A 19582-nucleotide genomic window follows, 5' to 3' on the forward strand; every position below is an offset into this window, starting at 1 on the left:
CTTGTGGCTATTGTAAGCATTGCTAGGTAGCTATAATTGATGTCAGCAGGTGAGGAAACACAATACGTTACTTGTATAATCTTACCATGTATCAGTCTAATGTATTTGAAGTTTTAAGCCATGTCCTCTCCTTACAGATTTATTGCTGCCCAGTCCTGGAGAATGCACTTTTGAAAAAGATGAATGTGTGTTTACCCAGAAGAAGAGAGGTGGTGGGAGCTGGCACAGGAAGAGGGGTCCAACTCCCACTTCTTACACTGGACCGAAAGGAGATCACACTACTGGGGTAGGTGAGTTAAGTTCCACATTGAACTTTCAGAACAGAGATTGACAGTTAATAAAAAATACTAATTAAATATTTTAAATGATAACCCAGAAGATAGAGAAAGTTTTTACTCTTCTTTTCAGAAAAGTTACTAATCAAATGAAGTAAGCACATTCCACAGGGACTCATGAGTGGTTTTGAGAATGTGACATTTAATCTGAATTATCTGCAGGCCATATAAATAATTTGGTTGTCATGTCCCAAAGCAGCCTTTTCCTTGGGAGATAGAAGAAGAGGACGACTCTCCAAACCCCACAGAAAAAGCTCCTTCCAAACTCCCAGCTTATGTGAATATTCCATGAAACTGATTTTAGATCTATTTTCAGTTTATGTGGATCACTAAGTAGTCTGAGATGTGAGGCTGATGAGCTTGACTTTAGAACTGAGAGCCTTTTAAGCCTGGTCTGTGACAATGATTATTCCTTAGTTCATCTCTTAGCAGCAAGCTGTGCAAGTGGTTGGGATCTCTTCTGCATGAGCACCTTTGGTTTCAAAAGAAAACATGAAGAATAAAAGAGATTCCACAAGCCCTTTGTCTTGAAAATCTGCTCTACAAGCTCACCAGTGTAAATTCAAGTATTTAGGCAGGTATTATCTATTGGCATGAGAGCGCAGAAAACTGCATCACCACCAACCACTGCCTAAAGTGTACCCTCAGATGTACATGCAGCTGTCTCAGAATTCCAGTGAATCAATCTCTATCAGAGTGCAATTCCTGGTGTAAGAGCAACTATGGTTTTGTATTCTTTTCTGTGGCTGCGCATTTCAACAGATATAACCAAGTTTTTAAGGGTTCAAGCCATTAATTGGTAGAAGGCAAATTCATATGCCCCTCATTCCATCATTCAATTATCACCAGCTGGAGCAAACTGAGGTGCATCAGAAGACTGAGGAGCATCCCCACATGACATCTGCTGCATAAGGCAGCTGTTCTGAGATGTATGCTCTGCCAGCACATGGTGAACTCAGATAACGCAGCAACTCTTCATGCAGTCCCAATGCTCCCTTTTTGTTGTGTTATCTGCCTGTCTGTCACCACAAGTCCTGGGGGTGAGATTCCCTTCAGAGGGACAGGGAATTCCCAAGGATCAGTGAGAAAGGCAGAATGGCGCCAGTGGATGCTTGAGAGTCTCTTGTGATACTCAGGAGTCCTATTTTCTGAGGGTCACAAAGCAATGTAGATTATCTACAGCTGCAGGTCCATAATATATCCCAACATAATGTATCCTACTTTGCTAATATTTACTTGTATATCTTTTTAAGGATACTACATGTATATAGAGGCATCTAACATGGTCTATGGACAGAGAGCATACCTGGTTTCAAGATCACTAAGAGGAACATCTGGAAAACAGTGCCTGACATTTTTCTATCATATGTATGGAGCTGGGACCGGATTATTAAGTGTTTATCTAAAAAAGGAAGGGGATGAAGAAGAGATTCCTCTGTGGAGGAGGACAGGGGAACAAAGCATCTCATGGCTAAGGGGACTGATAGAATATGAAAGTGATACAAACTACCAGGTAAGAAAAACAAGCAAGAAACAGTCAAACTGGAATACTGAAGTGGACGAGGGGAGGGGAAGGGAGGGGAGGGTATCCCTTGAATAGGTTGCATGGCTATTATTTTTTTCAGTCCTTCCACTGGTGGGATTCATGAGAAGTTGTGTCTTACATTTACAGATAATTTTTGAGGCAATCCGTGGTGTGTCAATAAGAAGTGACACTGCTATTGATGATATTCTGTTCCAGGCAGGACCCTGTTTGGGTAAGTTTCAACGTACTTTGTAAGAGACACCTGGCAATTCACAGTGCTTGTTTGTAATTAAGTGGATGATACTTCTTCCCTTGAGTCCCCCATTTAATGGATTTGAATTTAGTATCAGGCTGCTGGGTTAATGCAGAACTTTTACTCTCTAATAGGATGTGAGATTATCCTCAGCATCTCAGCTAGTAACATGGCTGTAACCCTTTCTAAAAAACACATGACAGTCCCATTTAAATCCAGCACGTTAATTACATTCTGCTGTAAGTATTCTTACGTATGACAAAAATACCAATAATTACAGTATTTCTTCACTCTTTATATTCCAGAAGTGGAAGAAATTCAATTCTCATCAGGCTATCCTGACAGCTTAAATGAAATTGAGTATTAAATACAGTCTGCTGAAAGGAATGAAGCAGAATAGAAGAATTGTATGTAAGAAACTGCACAAACTGCCTATTTTAAAATATGCTTTAAGTAAATACTGGACTGGTTTGAATACACACCAATACGTAGGAAGAACTCGGAGCACTCATGTTCCTCGCCTTTTCAATGAAATTATTGACTCAGGGCTTCTTAGATCATAATTTTTTGATACTCTTTCCTCTTTTGCATGAGGTATCAGTTATTACATAAAGGCTTCCCATTTTGCATAGATCATTCATTTTTAATTTTTTTAACATTTCTGGTATATAAGTAAAAAGAGGAAATTCAAGTTGCACAATTGAAGTCCAATATTGTGTTATCTTAAATCTGCATTCAGTGAATGTTTTATATTGGGGATAGAATGGATCTTTGTTAAGAAAATTATAAATGTTTTGAAATAACAAAGAAAATAGTGTTAGCTACTAGTATTATCCTACAGGTTAAGTGCAATTATTCACAATGACAAATCTCTCTGGGAAACTTAATACTCTGCTGGCAATTTTTTGTGAGAGTGTATTATTTTACTATGACAAATATATTTTTCAATAACAAACTCAGTTCTAGTGTTCAGTATCATTCAGCATAAGATGCTGGCCTGTGGAATTATATTAAATGAAACACTTTAAAGCCATATGTTTTCTGGGATTAAAGTCTTGTTGTTTGTTTTTTTAGTAAATAAGTTTGTATACTCACAAAGAATGCACTTACACTTGCCCAACCACAGATGTCTTGCATTTGTATCAATAGGAAACTGAATTCACACATCTTGTTATTTTTTAAGATTTTATGTATTTGTGTGTAAGGGTTTTTTGGTTTTTGAAATTACTATAAATTCCTAATAAAATGTAACTTTTGAGTACCATCTTATTGCTCTGCTCTAGATTTCATACTAATCAGTGTAAGGAGAAAGAGCTGACCTAACAAAGAAGCCTGAATTCATTATTTTGAACATGAAGAGAATGAAATGTGTGGGTCACATCACCTAAGAAAGCTAACAGAAAGCAATCTAAACTGCTGCAAGAAGCTGTGTACCGAGTGGCAGAAATTATTCTTACAGCCACCATATTGTGCTCCTTTCAGAACTGAGCTTATACTTTTCCTAACAGCTTATAAGGATCAACAGCACCTGGGATGATCTAGGCCCTTGACTCTTTAGTAAATTTTCATTTTGGTGACAGAAACAATTGAAGAGATTGTTCAATGCAATACTTCATTACTCATGTATTTATTTAACCACGCAGATTGAAGCCGTTTATGGTTTCCTAGAGACTGAGAAAGAGCCAAAAGGTATTGATACCTTATCTGCCTATCCTTACTTACAGTCTCCCTAGTCAGCTGCTTATGAACACATCACTCTTGCTATTATTCAAAAATGAAAGCAAACAGAAATAATGGACGTTTCCTATGAATCAAAACAATTTTACAGTAGTTCTATAAAGTGCATGCATTAATATCAATATTCATCTCAAATTGTCTAAGCAGAAAGCAAGTGAAGATGAGGTGGTTAAAATAATCAGGCTTGGTGGTTCTCCATATGTAAATTAAATGAAGCATGAAGTGCAACTGTTAGGCTCCTATATCTAAAGATTTATGCAAATCTACTTCACTCCATCATAGTAATCAGATTTAGACTGAGAGAATAAAAACGTAAGTGAAGGACTCTAACCTGCATTCCACTGAGTGTTTTCTAGGGACCTCAGTGCTACAGTGATTTTATCACTATCATTGAGGGAAGTATTTATCCACAAGATGTGAGGCATTATCCTGACTGGGGGGGGAAGGGAGGAGGGGGTGAGAGAAAAAAAACCAAACCCTGAAACAAACAAACAAAAAAAAAAAAAAAAGGAAGGAAAGAAAAACACACACACCCACCCACCCAAACAAACCAAAACCAAAACACCAAAAACCAAAACCAACAAAAAACCCCTTAAATTCTGCCTTAAGTAGGGAACATCACTTTTCCAGTCATTTTTGCTGCAGGAATTAAAGAACAGAGGCAGAATTTGAAAGGTGGCTTCATTTACTTCAGTGTCTGCTGAATATCAGTTTATAGAATAGGAAATTCACAGACTAATGAAAGAATGGCTACAAAACATTTGAAAACTGGGTAAGGCGCATTAAGACTTCTCTGCTGGCAAACTTCAGTTTTATGGTGAGATTAAAAAAAAAAAAATGTTCTATCAGCTCTGTCCAAATGGGACATGCAATTAATTTCTGTCCTGGATCCATCTTTATTTACTGTTTTTTCTTTTCTTCACTGCTGCAGTAGCTGTACCAGGACCACAGCAGGGCAAAGAAGAGTTCTAATGAGACTTGCCATACCAGGCCTGTTTAATGCCTGAAAATTTCTTCAAAAGCTACTGAAGAACTTACAAGTAATTGCTTCGATCCCAGTTGTGTCACAATCTGTAAAATGGAAATGAAAAAGAAACCCTGAAAAGCAGCTGTAACACCCAAAGCAGTAATGGGCTTGTATTTGATTGCTGTAAATGTAGCTTTGTGGTGGAGTGGAACTCAAGTTGTCCTGAGATCAGTGGAAAGTCCTTTTACTGTCCTGTTTAATATAGTCCTCATGTTTAATATTGTTTTTATTCTTTAAATATTGTCCCATTAGTTTTCATTTTATCATTATCCTTATTAATTTTCAAAAAGAGGGCCAGATTCAGATCTCAGTTACACCAATAGAAATCCAGAATAACAACATAAAATATCACTGTTATTCTGTCTGTATAAAGTAAATGAAATGGTACTCTGACTATGGTGTCACACCAAAATAAACCTATTTATAAACCTAACTTTACAATCATGAAGATTCACAAAGACAGCCTAAGCCAAGCATTAAAAGACTTGGCATTTTATCCACCCGGGTGTGAACAGACCTTGCGAGTGTGACTGCCCTCACTCAGGAGACCCACAGCTCTGAAGGTATGGTGGCGTTAAGGGCAAAGGCTGGAGAGAGCATGCATCTCCTGCAACGTGACAGACAGACAGAGCCCTGTTCTACCTCTCGCATTTTGAAGAAGAGAAAACCTGCCTCTCATCCCACCTCAAACAAAACAGGAGCTATCTGTTGTGGCACATTCCCCTGCCACACTCCTCAGCCTGGGCCACTCAGGAATTTTCTTAGGCCCCAGCCTTGATTCACGGCTCCTGTGAGTTAAGCTCACCCTTGAGCTTACCGGAAACACCCCTGAACTTTTGCTGCCAAACCAGCTCCTGTTGTCTGACAGGCAGTCTTGGAATGTTATTTACCCGGACCATTAGCCGGAATCACGTAATTAGAGAGCTGTTATGGTTGGAAGGGAGCTCTGAAGATCGTCTATTCCAACCAGCCCTGCCAAGGCAGGGTCACCTACAGCAAGTGACACAGGAATGTGCCCAGGCGGGGTTTGAATGTCTCCAGAGAGGGAGACTCCACAACCTCCGGGGGAAGCCTGTTCCAGCGCTCTCCCACCCTCAATGTAAAAAAGTTACTCTCATGTTGAGGAGGAACCTCTTGAGCTTTAGTTTATGGCCATTGCTCCTCATCCTCTCTCAGGGCACCACTGAAGAGTCTAGCACCATCTTCTTCGCAACCGCCTTTAAAATAGTCGTATGCATGAAACAGATTCCTCTCAGTCTTCTCCAAACTAAACACGCCCAGCTGCTCATAACGTTCTAAAGTACGCAGGAAATGTAGCGGTGACTGGAACACACGGCCACCGGAACGCGAGGCTCCGCACCAGCCCAACCCAGTCCCGTACAGGGCGGAGGCGCCGCGGCCCCCTCAGCAACAACGGCCGCAACGCCCCGCCCCGCCCCGCCAGCCAATGGGCGCCGGCGCCTCGCGCTTCTCGCCAATGAGAAGCCCCAGGGCGGCTCAGTCCCGCCCCCTCGGCTCGGGGCGCGCGGAGCGGGCCCGGCTCCCAGGGGGAGAGAGGGTTGGGCTTGGGAGGGGGGAACATGGCGGCGGCGCGGGAAAAGGGGAAAGCTGTCCGGAAGTCTGTGAAGGGTGGTGAGTCCCAGTCCCCCTTCGTCCTGGGCTCCATCGTCAGGATCTTCATGGAGAACTTTCTGTGAGTGAGCGGGTGGCGTTTCTCCTCCCTCGAGCGGCCGCGGCCTGCCCCATCCGCCCCGCCGTAGAGGGGCCGAAACAGCGGAGCGGGGTCGCCGCGAGTACCGTGGGCTACGGGAGCTGGAGGAGGGAGTGCGGGAACCGGTGTTCCCTGTAGAGTGCTGCTTTTCTCGGAGTGGGGAGCTCGGAGACACTGCTATGTGGGTTACGAGTCCCAGGCGTTGTCAGCGCAGTGTCGCTACCCTGGGGGCGCGTTGCCCGGTGCCGGCCCGCCTTCCCCAGAGGTGATGGTTCCTGTTGGCTGTGCAGCCTCTGCGTGCTTTTTGTCTCTCAGATACCTGGTTGCCAAGCAGTGGAGGAGGGGAGATGCAGAAGATGCTCATAGGGCAGTGGGGACAGGCCTTGAGACCCATTAGGGTGAAGCGTCTGTGGTCTTTGCACGTGTTTTTGCCAGCTATGTACTGCGAATATCATTCTTTTGGGGCGTATTGTGGTTACCAGCAGCAGTTGTCGGGCCATTTTTTTACGGCTCCCTGCCAGCCTTGAAAACCTTCAGTAGTGTAGTGCATGGGTCACGTGTTAGATGTTAATTGAATCTCCAAAGAGAGTAGTTTAAATCCTCATTAAGGGTTCAGATACCTTCTCTTCCACAAGTACATGGTTTATAATATTGTGTTGCCATTAAATGCTTTGTACTCCTGCTTTGGTGGTGGTAGTATTTCAGCTCCTTTCTGTGTTTGGCACAGTGCAGGAATAGAACATCAAATTATACAATTCTTTATAAAGGTAGGGTGTTAATTTGATATGAGTTTGCATGGGTGGGTTGGGTTTTTCCCCGTAGTTACTCTTGCAGTAGGCATGCTGTATGCACATGATGAAAGATATCTAATGGAGTTAGAAAAAAACCAAACACTAAGGACCGGCTAATATTGTAACTCAAGAAAGCTACTGCATGATCAATTTTCAGTCTTCTTTTTGATGCATAAAATAAAATGATACCCTAGTAAGTTCAATAAAAATTGTCATCATGTTGCTGATTTTCATAGTCACTGATTTTAAAGAAAGTTGTAGTGAGTACTCCGGCTGTTAGGTATATATTTCACAGTGTTGCTCTGAAATGTTAATTTTCACTCTTGTGACTTTCTTACAAAATGGTATTTCAGGATTGAGTCTAGATGAGGTAATTGTATCTGTTTAATAAAATCATGAAGTGTTTCTAAGCAAGTTCCTTTTTTTTAAAGGTAATATAGTGTTTTAAATTCAAAATCTTGCTGTGTTTTCCAGAACATACACTGTCTGTGAAGTATATCCAGGGCCTAACCTGAATGTGGTTCTAGGTGCTAATGGCACAGGCAAGTCAAGCATTGTTTGTGCCATCTGCCTGGGACTGGCTGGGAAACCTTCTTTCCTAGCACGAGCTGATAAGGTAACTATGAGCTTTTGTGATTTTCATGATTAATCTGAATTTCATTCAGAGCACTGTCCAGCAGAGGATGGGACAAAGATAGTCTTCCTTGATTTGCTTTACTTTTATAAAAAGTAAGGTGTCTAAATTGAAGAGTAACCTGGTCCAGAGACAAAGGGGGGTTGTCTTAATTAACTGCTTGCTGTCTTGTATAAGTTATGAAACAGAAACACCTGAATTGTAGTGCAGCCTGAGTGGACTAGAGGTTTTATCTGAAGATGGCTAAGCATCCACAGTGGGGTAGAAAAATGCTACTTAATGGCCTAAAAACATTTGATAAGAAGTACCAACTAAAGGAGAAATAGACAAAGTCTAAAATAAATTCCCAAATACATAGTACCTGTGGAAAGAATACACTCCTTATGTGTCTTGAGAATTCAGCTAGAAGCATGGAGGCACTGATCTTTGATTTAAATGGAATTTGGATTGCTCTACTCTATTTTTACCTTTTACTTTCAAGATCTTGTGTGTTGTCACTATAGTAGGAAGTTTATATTTTGAAATTTTCAGAGTTTTGCTATTTGCTTTCTTGGATATTCTCATTGGATGCAGTTTATCTGACTAGGTTTGGAGCAGTGAATCTGGGTTCTTAAATGATTGCCCATATTCTCTTGTAGCTGCTCAGTCATAAGCAAATGTGAATATGGGAATTGACTGCATGGCCATTACCGTGTGTTGGTATTTCTTTTTACTTTTCATGGTTTATTTTCATACTGTTATAATTTGCAGTTCTAGTACAGATATTCAGCAGTGTGTTTTCAGTTGTCTTGCCTTTGTTCCCCAAATTTGTGAGAACTTCTTCCTGTCTGTGGATCTGCTGATTATAATTTGTTCAGTTTTTACGGCTGAAGTTAACCAGAAATTGTTAACTTGTGGAGGAAGTTCTAATGCTGCTGGTGGAGGATAATAGTGTCTTCCTTTCTTTTTAGTTAGTGCTTTATTTTTCTTTTGATTATAAGTTTTCAATAAAATATGCTGTTACAGCAGCTCCATTATACAAATGCATTTTCTTGTAAAATAATACATGTAAATATACTGTTATTTTGCAGTAACAACTTGTAAATTAATTTTGTAGATCGGTCTCTTTGTGAAGCAGGGGTGCATGAAAGGCGTAGTGGAAATTGAACTGTAAGTAGTAAAATATTTCCTCATGCACTTTTAATTGGATCACTTCCCCGCACAGTCATTCACAAAGTTGTGAGAAAAAAATTTGGTGTACAGAGGTCTGTCTTTAAGCTGATGCTTTAATTTCTCCTTTTTTAATTCCTCTGGACTTCAGGATATTAAGTTTAAATAATTATCACACAAGAAATAGTCAGTGATGGCTACTCTTGATCTTGCTTTCTGAAGCATTTCACCTTGTCTTTATGTACAAAAAATGTATGGGTAATGATTGTTGTATATGATGTGTTTAGCTTTTGATTACATTTAAGGTTCTGATGATTTAAATGTAGTCAGTTCTGCCATCACTATGTGGTGGTTGGAATTCTTTTTATTGAAGAAAAAAAAATACAAAAGTCTTAAGTTTTAAAACAGATTGTTCTGCCTTCACTTTCTTATACTGATAGTGCTGGTATGAGGGGCTTCTCTGCATCCTCACTGAAAACATCACATACTGATACAAAAGTGGTAAAAACAAAGATCTGAATAGTTCCATGTAATGCAGTCTTAGGTAAGCTGTTGCAAAACAGAGCAACTGGAAATCATTTGGACTGTAAAATTCCATTAGTAGCTTCTGGCACAGGGCAGTATTACATGCTTCTTTTTTTGTGGCCGCTATGGCATGGGTGATTTTAATAAGCCTTAACCTGGTCTGTTTGCCTGAATGAAACTGAAAATAGAGATAGTCAACTGATTCATAACCTGTGTTAATTTGGATAACAATTGGCCACTCTGATCAGGTTTTCTAAAAAGAAAATTTTGTTGAGGAAAAACAATACCACAGCAGGCCTTGGGAAAAGTCCTGTCCATTTTTGTTGTTGTGGGAGCGATCAAGTAAGGCCTTCTTTAGAGATTGCCTAGGCAATGTGTTCAGGAGATGGGATGTCTTTCAGGTAGATGTTGTGATTGTTTTAATGTAGATGTATCTTGATGTTACTTGAAAATCTGGAAAGAATCTTGCAGTTTGTGAAGATTTAGCATTTCATGGCTCATTAGACCCAGCATGTCATGGTTGCAGTGTAGCTTAGTCCTTTGACTGGTAAAAAATATTTAAATACAACATCAGGGCTGGGAGACCAATGATGCAGAAGGTTGCTTTTTTGAAAGGAGTTAAAAATTGAAGTTCTGTATGCATGTATTGCCTTTGTTGAATTTGGCCCTTGGAATGTAGCTATACCCTAGTTATGGTAGTAAAAATATGCTAATTTAATGAAAGAAAGGAGCATGGCTTTGTAGGTCTTTTGAAGGAAGTCTGATAAATTAAAATGAGGTGGTGTAGGAAGTAACAATTCAGTAATCAAGAAATAGGATCATATCCCTATGTTGCTTAGTCCAAACACTGGCAACAGATGTGTACTCAGTTTACATTGACCTCTATTCTTGAGTCTCCTGAGGTACATGACCACTCTACAAGCCTATATTCTCCATCCTTAACAGTGTGCTTAACAGGCAAGAGACAATTCCGAAATCAAAATGGTAAACTAAAATTCTACTTCTTACTTCTTACTGTTGCATTTTAACCAGACTAAATTTTTGAAAGTAGGTATTGAGCTAGAAAACGAAATGGAAACTAATGTGTCTTTACTGGTTTTTAAAAGCAGAAAATGGAAATAAATTAGTATTTTTTCTGCTGTATGCTATTTTTATTTTCAAATGAAATATATATGCACAGCTTACTGATGTATTTCTGTACACTAGCAATTCAAAGACATACTGCACCTCCTTCACACCAATTTTAAAACTTAGTAAATCTCACACAAATTACACTTTTATAGAAACTGTTCACATTTGTAACAACTTCTAAGTGTTTCATATATTTAGCATGAGCATCTCATTTATATAGATAACTTCTGAGTTGAGATTTGCAGATATTTTTGATGTTTCCCGTGTGAGTTTAATTCATCACTGAAGTACTAGATTTTTCTGAATCATGAAAATGAGAATCTGATGGTACTGTCCAGTTAATTTAGATGAAATATTTAGCTATCTATAAAGTCTAATAATACTTTGACACTTGGTAACCTTTGACACTTGTAACGCTTCTCAGGTATTCTCGAAGTGTAAACACTTATTTCTATTAATCAGGTTTAAGTCACCGGACAATATTATTATCACGCGTGAGATTTATGTGGTGAGCAATGCATCAGCGTGGTTTATCAATAAAAAGCCAGCAACCCTGAAAACAGTAGAAGAACAGATTGCAGCCTTAAACATCCAGGTGGACAATTTGTGCCAGTTTCTTCCTCAGGTATGAATTAATTTTGAAAGACAATGGGTGCAAATGGAGTACTGTGCTTTGAGAGGATTTTGTTCCTGGTTAGCTTGAGCAGCACTTCTGCTAGTTCAGTGGGACAGTACAAAGAACAAGAGGGATGAGGAAGCCGTGCTGGTGTGATGGTGAAAGAAAAGAGGAGCTGTGTGTCCTTTTAAGCTCACTAATTGAGCAGTTTTGTACCTGTTGACTCTGAAAGGAAAAAGATACTGATATTCCCTGTCCTGGTGTTCAAGTAGCAGCAGTTGCTAATAGAGCCTTTCCAGTAATGTCAGCAGTTTCTTGAGCGTAGGGCTTAAAGATGTATAGAATTGAATTATCTAAGAATAAAATCATCCTAATGGGAAATAAGTCTTAAAGGAGAGAGAATATTAAGAATACTACTGGCAGTTTCTGTATTTGAATCCATGTTGAAGCAGGTCAGGATTCCTGTGCGGGTAGCTAAGTGGCCTTACATTGCACTTTAAAGTTGTGACAGGTTCCTTCCCAGTTCATGTGGATCATCAGGAATGGTAGTAAAAGGAAACCTTATCAGAGCCTAGCCATGGCGTTAATGTTGAATTCAAGAAGGCATGCAAAAAAGCATTAAAGTTTAGAGAGCTAATACTGCAGAAACAAAAATATACCAGGTGTTTGATGGTTCGTTTTCACTTACATACAGTATTTGTTCAGAACTTTCAGCATACTATGGTAACATAACTTTGTGTTTAAAACAACCTTTTCTCTTTAGTACATAAATGTCAGTTCAGTCAGTATTACTGTGTTAATAGTTCTGGTTTATTTGTTCTCTCCCAATGTATTAACGACAAGCACATTTCTTGAGTCAGTCTCGGCTTTGGATGTTCTTCTGCTTTCGACAGCAGTACTTCCTAATAGCCTTGGCTGCCAGCTTTAATAATACCTTCTACGTAGCTTAACTTTCAAGTTTGTCATAATATTTATACTGCAAGGGTTTAGCTTCAGCAGGGAACAAATGCTCCTGAAAGCTGGGTTGCTACTCGATGAGATGGTCGTTAACTATGCCAGAGCTATGTAGCATAGAACTGTAAGTCAGGTGATGCTTGTGAGATGTATGCCACAGTGTATAAATCCAGTATTGCTGTATTGCACTGTTCCAGCTAATCCTGTATTTTTATAACTTCTTTAAATTTCATAGGACAAAGTTGGAGAATTTACAAAACTGAGTAAGACTGAGTTGCTCGAAGCCACTGAAAAATCCATTGGTTCTCCAGAAATGTACCAGTTTCATTGTGAACTGAAAAATTACAGGGAAAAGGAAAGAGAACTGGAGGTAAAAATGCACTTTAGAGAGCAGTGAATGTATGAAAAGTGAAATAAATTTTACCCTGACATGTTACAGAATTAGAAGATGCTATTTATTTACAAAGTCCGTGGTAAGTTGATTTTACCAAACAATGCTCATCTTCTCTCAGAACTCCTTCACTCTGACACTCACAGGCTTGTAAGTACAAAGACGTGTGCAAAAGACAAAGAAAATATGGCTGTCACCAAGTACTCCTCTCTTCTCTGGGATTTTTGACTGGTAACAAGTTTCCTAGACAGATCTTTTATGTCTTCTCTATGTCATTGGCTATTACAGCATGGTCCATTGCTTTAGTGTTGCTCACTTCCTTGAAAACAAAGGGACAGACAAAAAAGGAAGAGGAGTGGTGTTTGGGAACAATGTCCTTAGCCGTACAGGCCATTCTTGTAATCCTTTGTTCTCCTGTTTTTATCTTTTTGGGTGGTTCCCCTCTAGTTACTGCTGTACTAAAATGTCTCCACTAGCATTAAATTTCTGCTTTAATGTACACGTAATGGGTTACATGTAGACTAGTTTCTGAGAAGAGTTTTCACAAAGTAGATACTGTAAAACATGAAAATATATATTACAGAACTTGTGCAGAGAAAAAACCACCTCACTGGAGAAAATGAAACAGAGGGTTGAACGGTACAAGCAAGATGTTGACAGATACCATGAATGCAAGCGCCATGTAGACTTAATAGAGATGCTTGAGAGGAAAAGGCCATGGGTGGTAAGTTTCATTTCCAGTGTTTTCTCGCCTAACCCATTTTCCGTAAGATAGTGAAATTAAAAATAGGCCAAAAGTTGCTTTAGAAGAAGTGTGACCAGAGTAATATGAATATCGTTACAATTGCTCAGTGCAAACAGGCTAGGTCTTGAAATTCTGTTCTTGGCCTAACTGTAATGTTTGCTTACATACCCAGCTGTACTGAATAAATTGCTTCAGAAGTAGTTCAGGTAGTTAGTGCACACTTCAGAAAGCCAGCAGGACAGGCCAAGAGCAGTATTCCTTTTATTCTGTGCAGAGACAACTGGTTTAAGTGCTAGCCGGCTCTACTTGCTTCTTCAGCTGTAACTCTTTTTACATGTTTTTTTTGTTAATTTTTTTAGAGGTTAAGTTCCTCTTAATTTATTAGTTGAGGTTTAATGTGCATGACATACATGTCAGTGAATTAAAGTTGTCAATCTCAAAAATATTAGCATTTGGACAGAGAAATTTTAAAACAAATTTGAAAGAATGTAGAATAAAGGACAGGTCATGTTGGGATTTCAGGGATTGTCTCCGGATTACTGAGAGATGTCGCAGAGATGATCTGTTGCTGAATCAGTCTCATGTTTATTGAAGGATGAGACAGGAGAGATGTTGTGAACAAGATTTCTAATATCAAAGGCAGCAGTTACAGTAGCAATAGCAAAAGCAGTAGCAGTGGCAGCTGCAGCAAATACAAAGGTCAGGGTTAGCAGCAGCTGCAGCAGATCCAGAAATGCTGAGGTAAGTAGGTAGGAGCTTTTTTCTACAAGGCCTTTTATACTTCTTTAAGCCAGTAAGCAAATGCTGCAAAGCTTGTTAACACATTTGTACCAATCACCACTCTACGTGATTTTGCCGCCATGTATATTTTCTTATCCAGTCAACATACTGCTATTAAGGCCTATTGCACAGGCTTATATTGCTACATCTTAACTTTCTAGGAAACTCTACTATAGAATTTATTGTTAAACTCAAAATTCTTTACTCTTAACCTATTACTATTATTTCTTGCATAAAACATATTTTTACTTGTTAAAAATACATTTCTGCTTTTATAAGGCATACTTATTTCAAAACTACAAAACTACATTTGCTTTAAACTGCAAAAGCTCATTGTCTTAACTCAGGCAGCTTTTGCCAAGGTCTCAGATCGAAACATGTATCCATTTCTATCTGTTCAAGCACAGTGCTGTTTCTGTGCCCTGTCAGCGCCTGCGGGTTTTCTGTAACGTCATTTCCCACAAGGTCATTTAGACAAATCAAAGTCTTTCTGAGGAGCACTTTGGTACTAGTTTAGTTTAGTGTTGAATGGTCACTCAGATTAAATTATTCTAAACAGTTCAAACTGATGGGGATTTCGGTTTACTGAAACAATATGTTGTTTGCCTTGTTTGCAGGCTTTGTAGAGTTCATGAAATACAGATAAAGAACTTTCAGAAAACTTAGTTTACTATTTGTGAATGTGGAAAACTTATTTTTTGCAATTTTGCATATAACAAAGCCTCACATGGCTATTTAAAGAACTTTGTGGCCTTCGCATCTTGAGCAGCTGGGTTCAAAGGGTCCTCACTGCCTTCAAATCTTGCTAACAGTGGAGGGATTTAGGAGTAGCAATTGAAATAGATGGATGGTGGTATGTGTTAAGGAACTATGGTATACATTCTGTATACCAGTCAGTACTTGCTGAATGATGGGAGTTTTTACTACTACATGTGTTAGCCTGGTGTTGCATAATTAATGTAGACTGATACTGATTGTTTTCTACTGTAAGATATTTGCTTATAAAGAAAGGCTTGTTGGACACTGGCAGAGGAAGACTAAGCTAAGAGTTTTATCTGCTGACAATTAAATTGCCTTCCGTAAGTTAGAGAACATTCCTGCTAGTTACGTGTTACTTAAGCAAGTTTAGTCACACTTTGTCACACCTTACTCCCACTGCTGTCTTCTGGACAGTTTGTGTTGCTCAGTATGTTAAAGACTTTCAGTGGATGCATTCAATTAAATGTAACTTTGTTGGCTGCTGAATCCATAGAAACAACAGTGTGCTTTGACACCTTGGTGGAGTTCTGATTAACAGTACAGAATCTGTAGTGTATATTAGGTTCAAGGGAAAGAGAAGAGAACTGGAGGTAAATATACACCTTAGAGATGCTGAGAGCAGCGACTGGAGGTAAATTACAATACATTTTAACATGAGATCTTCCATGTGCAGAATTTACAGTTGAAATCAAAGGTCATCAACATAATCGTTTTACTAGGTAGAAGATATCTGAACTACAAACTGTAATAAAATTCCACATTTCTGTTGCTGTTTTGTGATTTGTCAAACTGTGACAGAACTTTTGGCATTGTCCTACACTGCAAAACAGCAAGCTCTCTCTAAAAGAAGAAATATACTGTTCTACAAGGGTGTGGGGTTTTTTGTTGTTTTGACCTAGCACTGTTTAGTCCTAAGAATAAATGTTTTTTTGGGTCTTAAAATGGGGTTTACTGAAGTTGAGAATAGTATGGGAGTTTATTCTTCCTTTTGCGGATGGTTCATCAGCTCTGTCCTCCCCAAAACCCAGGTTTCAACTTGAAGGCTAAACGCACCTAGCTGTTCAATTTACCTTTGTAACAAAGCAGAGTAGCTACAGGTGAGCTTCCAAGTCAGCTGGAAGGCAGATGTATAAACACTGCTCTATGTTATGAAATAGAGAAAACAGGCAGCCTGAAAATATTTAAACTCAAATATGACATTACTGTTTCTTAATTGTAAAGAGAAAGTCTAGTGAAGAGCTTGTTCATGTTTTGACCACTGTTGAAGTGCATTTTTATTCCGAAGACTGTTGCCTTTCACCTGAGGAACTTTTTTGTGGTCATGTGCTTTTTTCTAGACAGGGACAACTGCTTCTATATGTGGAGAATTATACGCCATTTTCACATATGTCTATGTCTAATAAGTTTTTGAACTTGTACTGTAAATTCCATAGAATTCCATAGTTCCTGTAATCATGTAGTGTGGAACAAGAAAACGTGGTACACTTTGTAATAAGAGAACAAAGACTGCTTGATTAAGAGAACAAGGACTATTCACTTGAGGCAGGAGAGATGTAACAAAATTTCTAAAATGTAACAGGTAGCAGAAGCACAGTAGTTTGCAGAAAAAATTGTTATACGAGCACTTGTTTTAGGAGAAAAAAACTGATGTGGATATTAGGAATGTGATCATGTATACTATTAGTTAGCAGACACATGAACACCTGTACTATTGGCTATCCAGACTCATGTTATTCTAACCTGATAGTGAAGGTATTATAAAAGCTATATACACTTCTAATAAATATACCACGACTGGAGACAGTGCATCATTCATATGTCACAATGTAGTTTTGAAAATATATTTTGGTCAAGCCATGTCCATTCTTCTTTTCCTCCTCTGACATTTACCATTAAGAAAAATATTGTTTTAAGATGCACATGACTCTTGGGAGAGCTGAAATGCTTTGGAAGTTCTGCAGGTCTTTAGTGGAGTGTGCAATTACAAGCATCAAAGTTACTTGTGTACAGATTACCAAAATACAGAGATATTGTGTATATCAGATTTTCTTAAAGGGATCTGCTGTATAAAAATCACGTCATGACAGTTCTATGGAACTTTCCTGTACTTTGTATCTGAAGAATCTGAAGTGTAATTGTATGCATGTGCATTTGCTTTAGTCTTGAAACAAAATGCCTTATTTAGAGCAGAGCTAAATTTTAAGCTTAGTCTTTCAGCTAAGTGAAAGTATAATCCCTTTACCTCTGTAACTTTGTAAGAGTGGCTGTAACAGTTCTGTGACTGTGCTTCACAGAATTAGAGCAGCTTTTTTCAAATACTTTTTGACTCTTTGAAAAAGATACTATGAAGAAAGACCTTGGATTTTATAGCCTAAGTTGATATATCTGTGATTAATCAGGTTAGTTAAGTAACTATGAAAAAGTGGTAGCAGATAAAGCCAAGTCACCTGTTACAGATAGCTTCCAGGTGGTCTTTATTTAATATTATTATTATTATTATTATTATTATTATTGTTATTATTATTTTAATGCTCCAAAGTTTGGAATAAGATAGGTGTATGTTCTGAATTAGGGGCTTTCTTTAGTGCATACAAAATCAAACAGCCTTCCCTTCTTCTGTTCCCTTGCATACCTGAATCTACTCCTCTCTCTGGTCCTCTGAACATCTTGGTTTTTTTCTCATGAACCTTTCATGGTCTCATGGAACATAATGTTCTCATATGTTTCTTTGTTTGGGAGAGCTGGGGAGAGGTTCCCCTTCTTTTTGTGCCTTTCTTTTTAAATTTTTTTTCTCACCAGAGAGTATAATACACACCAAAAGAATCACTAATAATGACTCCTTCAGCTTAAACTACTTTCTCTACAAAATTTCCACCTTCTTGAAGTGGAGGTTTTTGGTCACCATACTGCTTACCATCTCTTTTCTCTCATGAATGTATCTTCAGCTAAACTTCCCAGATAGCAATGGCTTTGGTGTTTGTGGTGTATGGTGGAGTTTTTGCTTCTTTCTTGAAAGTATGTTCCACTCTGTCTCCTTGGTTTACTTCAGCAGTGGTTGTGTCTGTTACTTGCTCTGATGATCTGTCCAGCTCCTTTCCTTTTCTTTCTCCCAAAATTGTTTGTGGTTATTTGCTCCTTAGCTTTTAAACTTCTGCCTAAGTAGTCTCAAACTATGAACAGAGATGGGCTATGGAGTTTTTTCCGCAATGATCCTAGATGGACTTTAGGGACAAGGTGGTTGCAGACAAATGGGTTGTTTCTTCTGCCACTTGAATTGCATATTATTTAAGAAGCATTGATTATGTGTCCTCATTCACTGGGGACTGAAAGATCCCTACAACTCCTCGTCATTGGAACTAGTAACATTATTACTTAAGTAGTTGCTCTAATACTAGTTTGTGAAAGAGATTTTTCTTCTAAAATTCATGAGCAATTAAATAAAATGTTTGGACAGTATAAAACACTGGAATAGAAGACAGTTTTTTATTGTTTTACTTTCAATTCTTCCAAGGAATATGAAAATGTTCGTGAGCAGCATGAAGAAGCGAAACAAAACCGAAACCAAGTTAAGAAAGAACTGAAGTCTCTGAAAGAAATGCAGGCCCCATGGACAAAAAAAATTGAAGAAGCTGAAGAAAATTTAAAGAGTCTGGATATGAAAACCAGAGATAATGTAGGTATTGAAGTTCTTGTTTAACACAGGTAATATTTCAGGTGTTCTGTGTTCAGCTTTGTAAAATGTAAAATAATAACCTCTTTCTTTGAAGTGCGTCATAATGGTGTTTCAGCAGAAATTTTTGTGAAGCACCTGTGCCCTTGGTTCTCAGTGCCTTCTCCATGTCTGTTCAAGGAATACATTCCTTAGTAAACCTTTAGTAGCAATTCTTCAGTCTGCTCTTGGTTTCATAAAAGCAAGTTTTAAAATTTCTCTTTGTTGTACCTTAAAAATCTTCAAGGATATAATGTCAATAGTTTCCCCAAGTTAGGTACTTCTTTTGAATTAGATGCCTGTTTTCATCTGTTCTGTAGTTCGGGTTTGTGGACGCTCCTTTTACCTTCTTACCTTTATTTAAGGTAAATTACAATTTTACTGGCCTACAAGCATTCCTCTAATATCGAATATAATTCCACAAGTAGGACTTGATTTTTTTAATTAGACAATAATCTTCCATCAGTTGTGAATATTTTTATGCATAAGGAAATTCAATGATAAACCTGTTACAGTGCGGATACTGCAACACGTGTATCAGACAACGAGGCCCGTGGAAAAGAAATCTATATGGACGGATTCTTGGTAGATGTTTCAGAGATGTTTATTTCCCCAGCCGCATGGCCGGGGCTCTGCCCAGGAACTGTTCCAGTCACGGACCCGAGGGTCCTTCTGCCCGCGCAGGGAACACAAACCAACCCATGGGAACGAGGCTGAGCAGGGGCAGGGAAACCCCGTGCCTGTGCCCTCAGGGCCCCTCTGCCAGGGCCACACGGCAGGGGAGGGACCCCGGCATAAACCTACCTATGT

At 38.8% G+C, this 19582-nt stretch overlaps 2 protein-coding genes across 4 annotated transcripts in view; both read left to right on the plus strand.

Annotated features, from left to right (window-relative positions):
• The window catches only part of MAMDC2 (MAM domain containing 2), a gene marked incomplete at its 5' end in the record, with an annotated part of 55021 nt that extends 52483 nt beyond the window's left edge, over positions 1 to 2538 (plus strand). Inside the window, 4 exons of the mRNA XM_082300955.1 lie at positions 138 to 290; positions 1589 to 1848; positions 2008 to 2092; positions 2419 to 2538. Of these exons, the coding sequence (XP_082157081.1) occupies positions 138 to 290; positions 1589 to 1848; positions 2008 to 2092; positions 2419 to 2480 (560 nt within the window). The 3' untranslated portion in view covers positions 2481 to 2538. The remainder of the gene's footprint in view (positions 1 to 137; positions 291 to 1588; positions 1849 to 2007; positions 2093 to 2418) is intronic.
• Positions 2539 to 6455: 3917 nt separating this feature from the next.
• SMC5 (structural maintenance of chromosomes 5) overlaps positions 6456 to 19582 on the plus strand; it is a 41252-nt gene continuing 28125 nt past the window's right edge. For all 3 annotated transcript variants that reach the window (XM_082301350.1, XM_082301351.1, XM_082301352.1), the window contains exons 1-7: positions 6456 to 6570; positions 7854 to 7995; positions 9110 to 9162; positions 11281 to 11443; positions 12624 to 12758; positions 13363 to 13503; positions 18575 to 18736. In XM_082301350.1, coding sequence (XP_082157476.1) covers positions 6458 to 6570; positions 7854 to 7995; positions 9110 to 9162; positions 11281 to 11443; positions 12624 to 12758; positions 13363 to 13503; positions 18575 to 18736 — 909 coding nt within the window. In that variant the 5' untranslated portion in view covers positions 6456 to 6457. The remainder of the gene's footprint in view (positions 6571 to 7853; positions 7996 to 9109; positions 9163 to 11280; positions 11444 to 12623; positions 12759 to 13362; positions 13504 to 18574; positions 18737 to 19582) is intronic.

The sequence above is a fragment of the Coloeus monedula genome, assembly GCF_965178545.1.
Source record: "Coloeus monedula genome assembly, chromosome: Z".
Taxonomy (NCBI): Eukaryota; Metazoa; Chordata; class Aves; order Passeriformes; family Corvidae; genus Coloeus; species Coloeus monedula.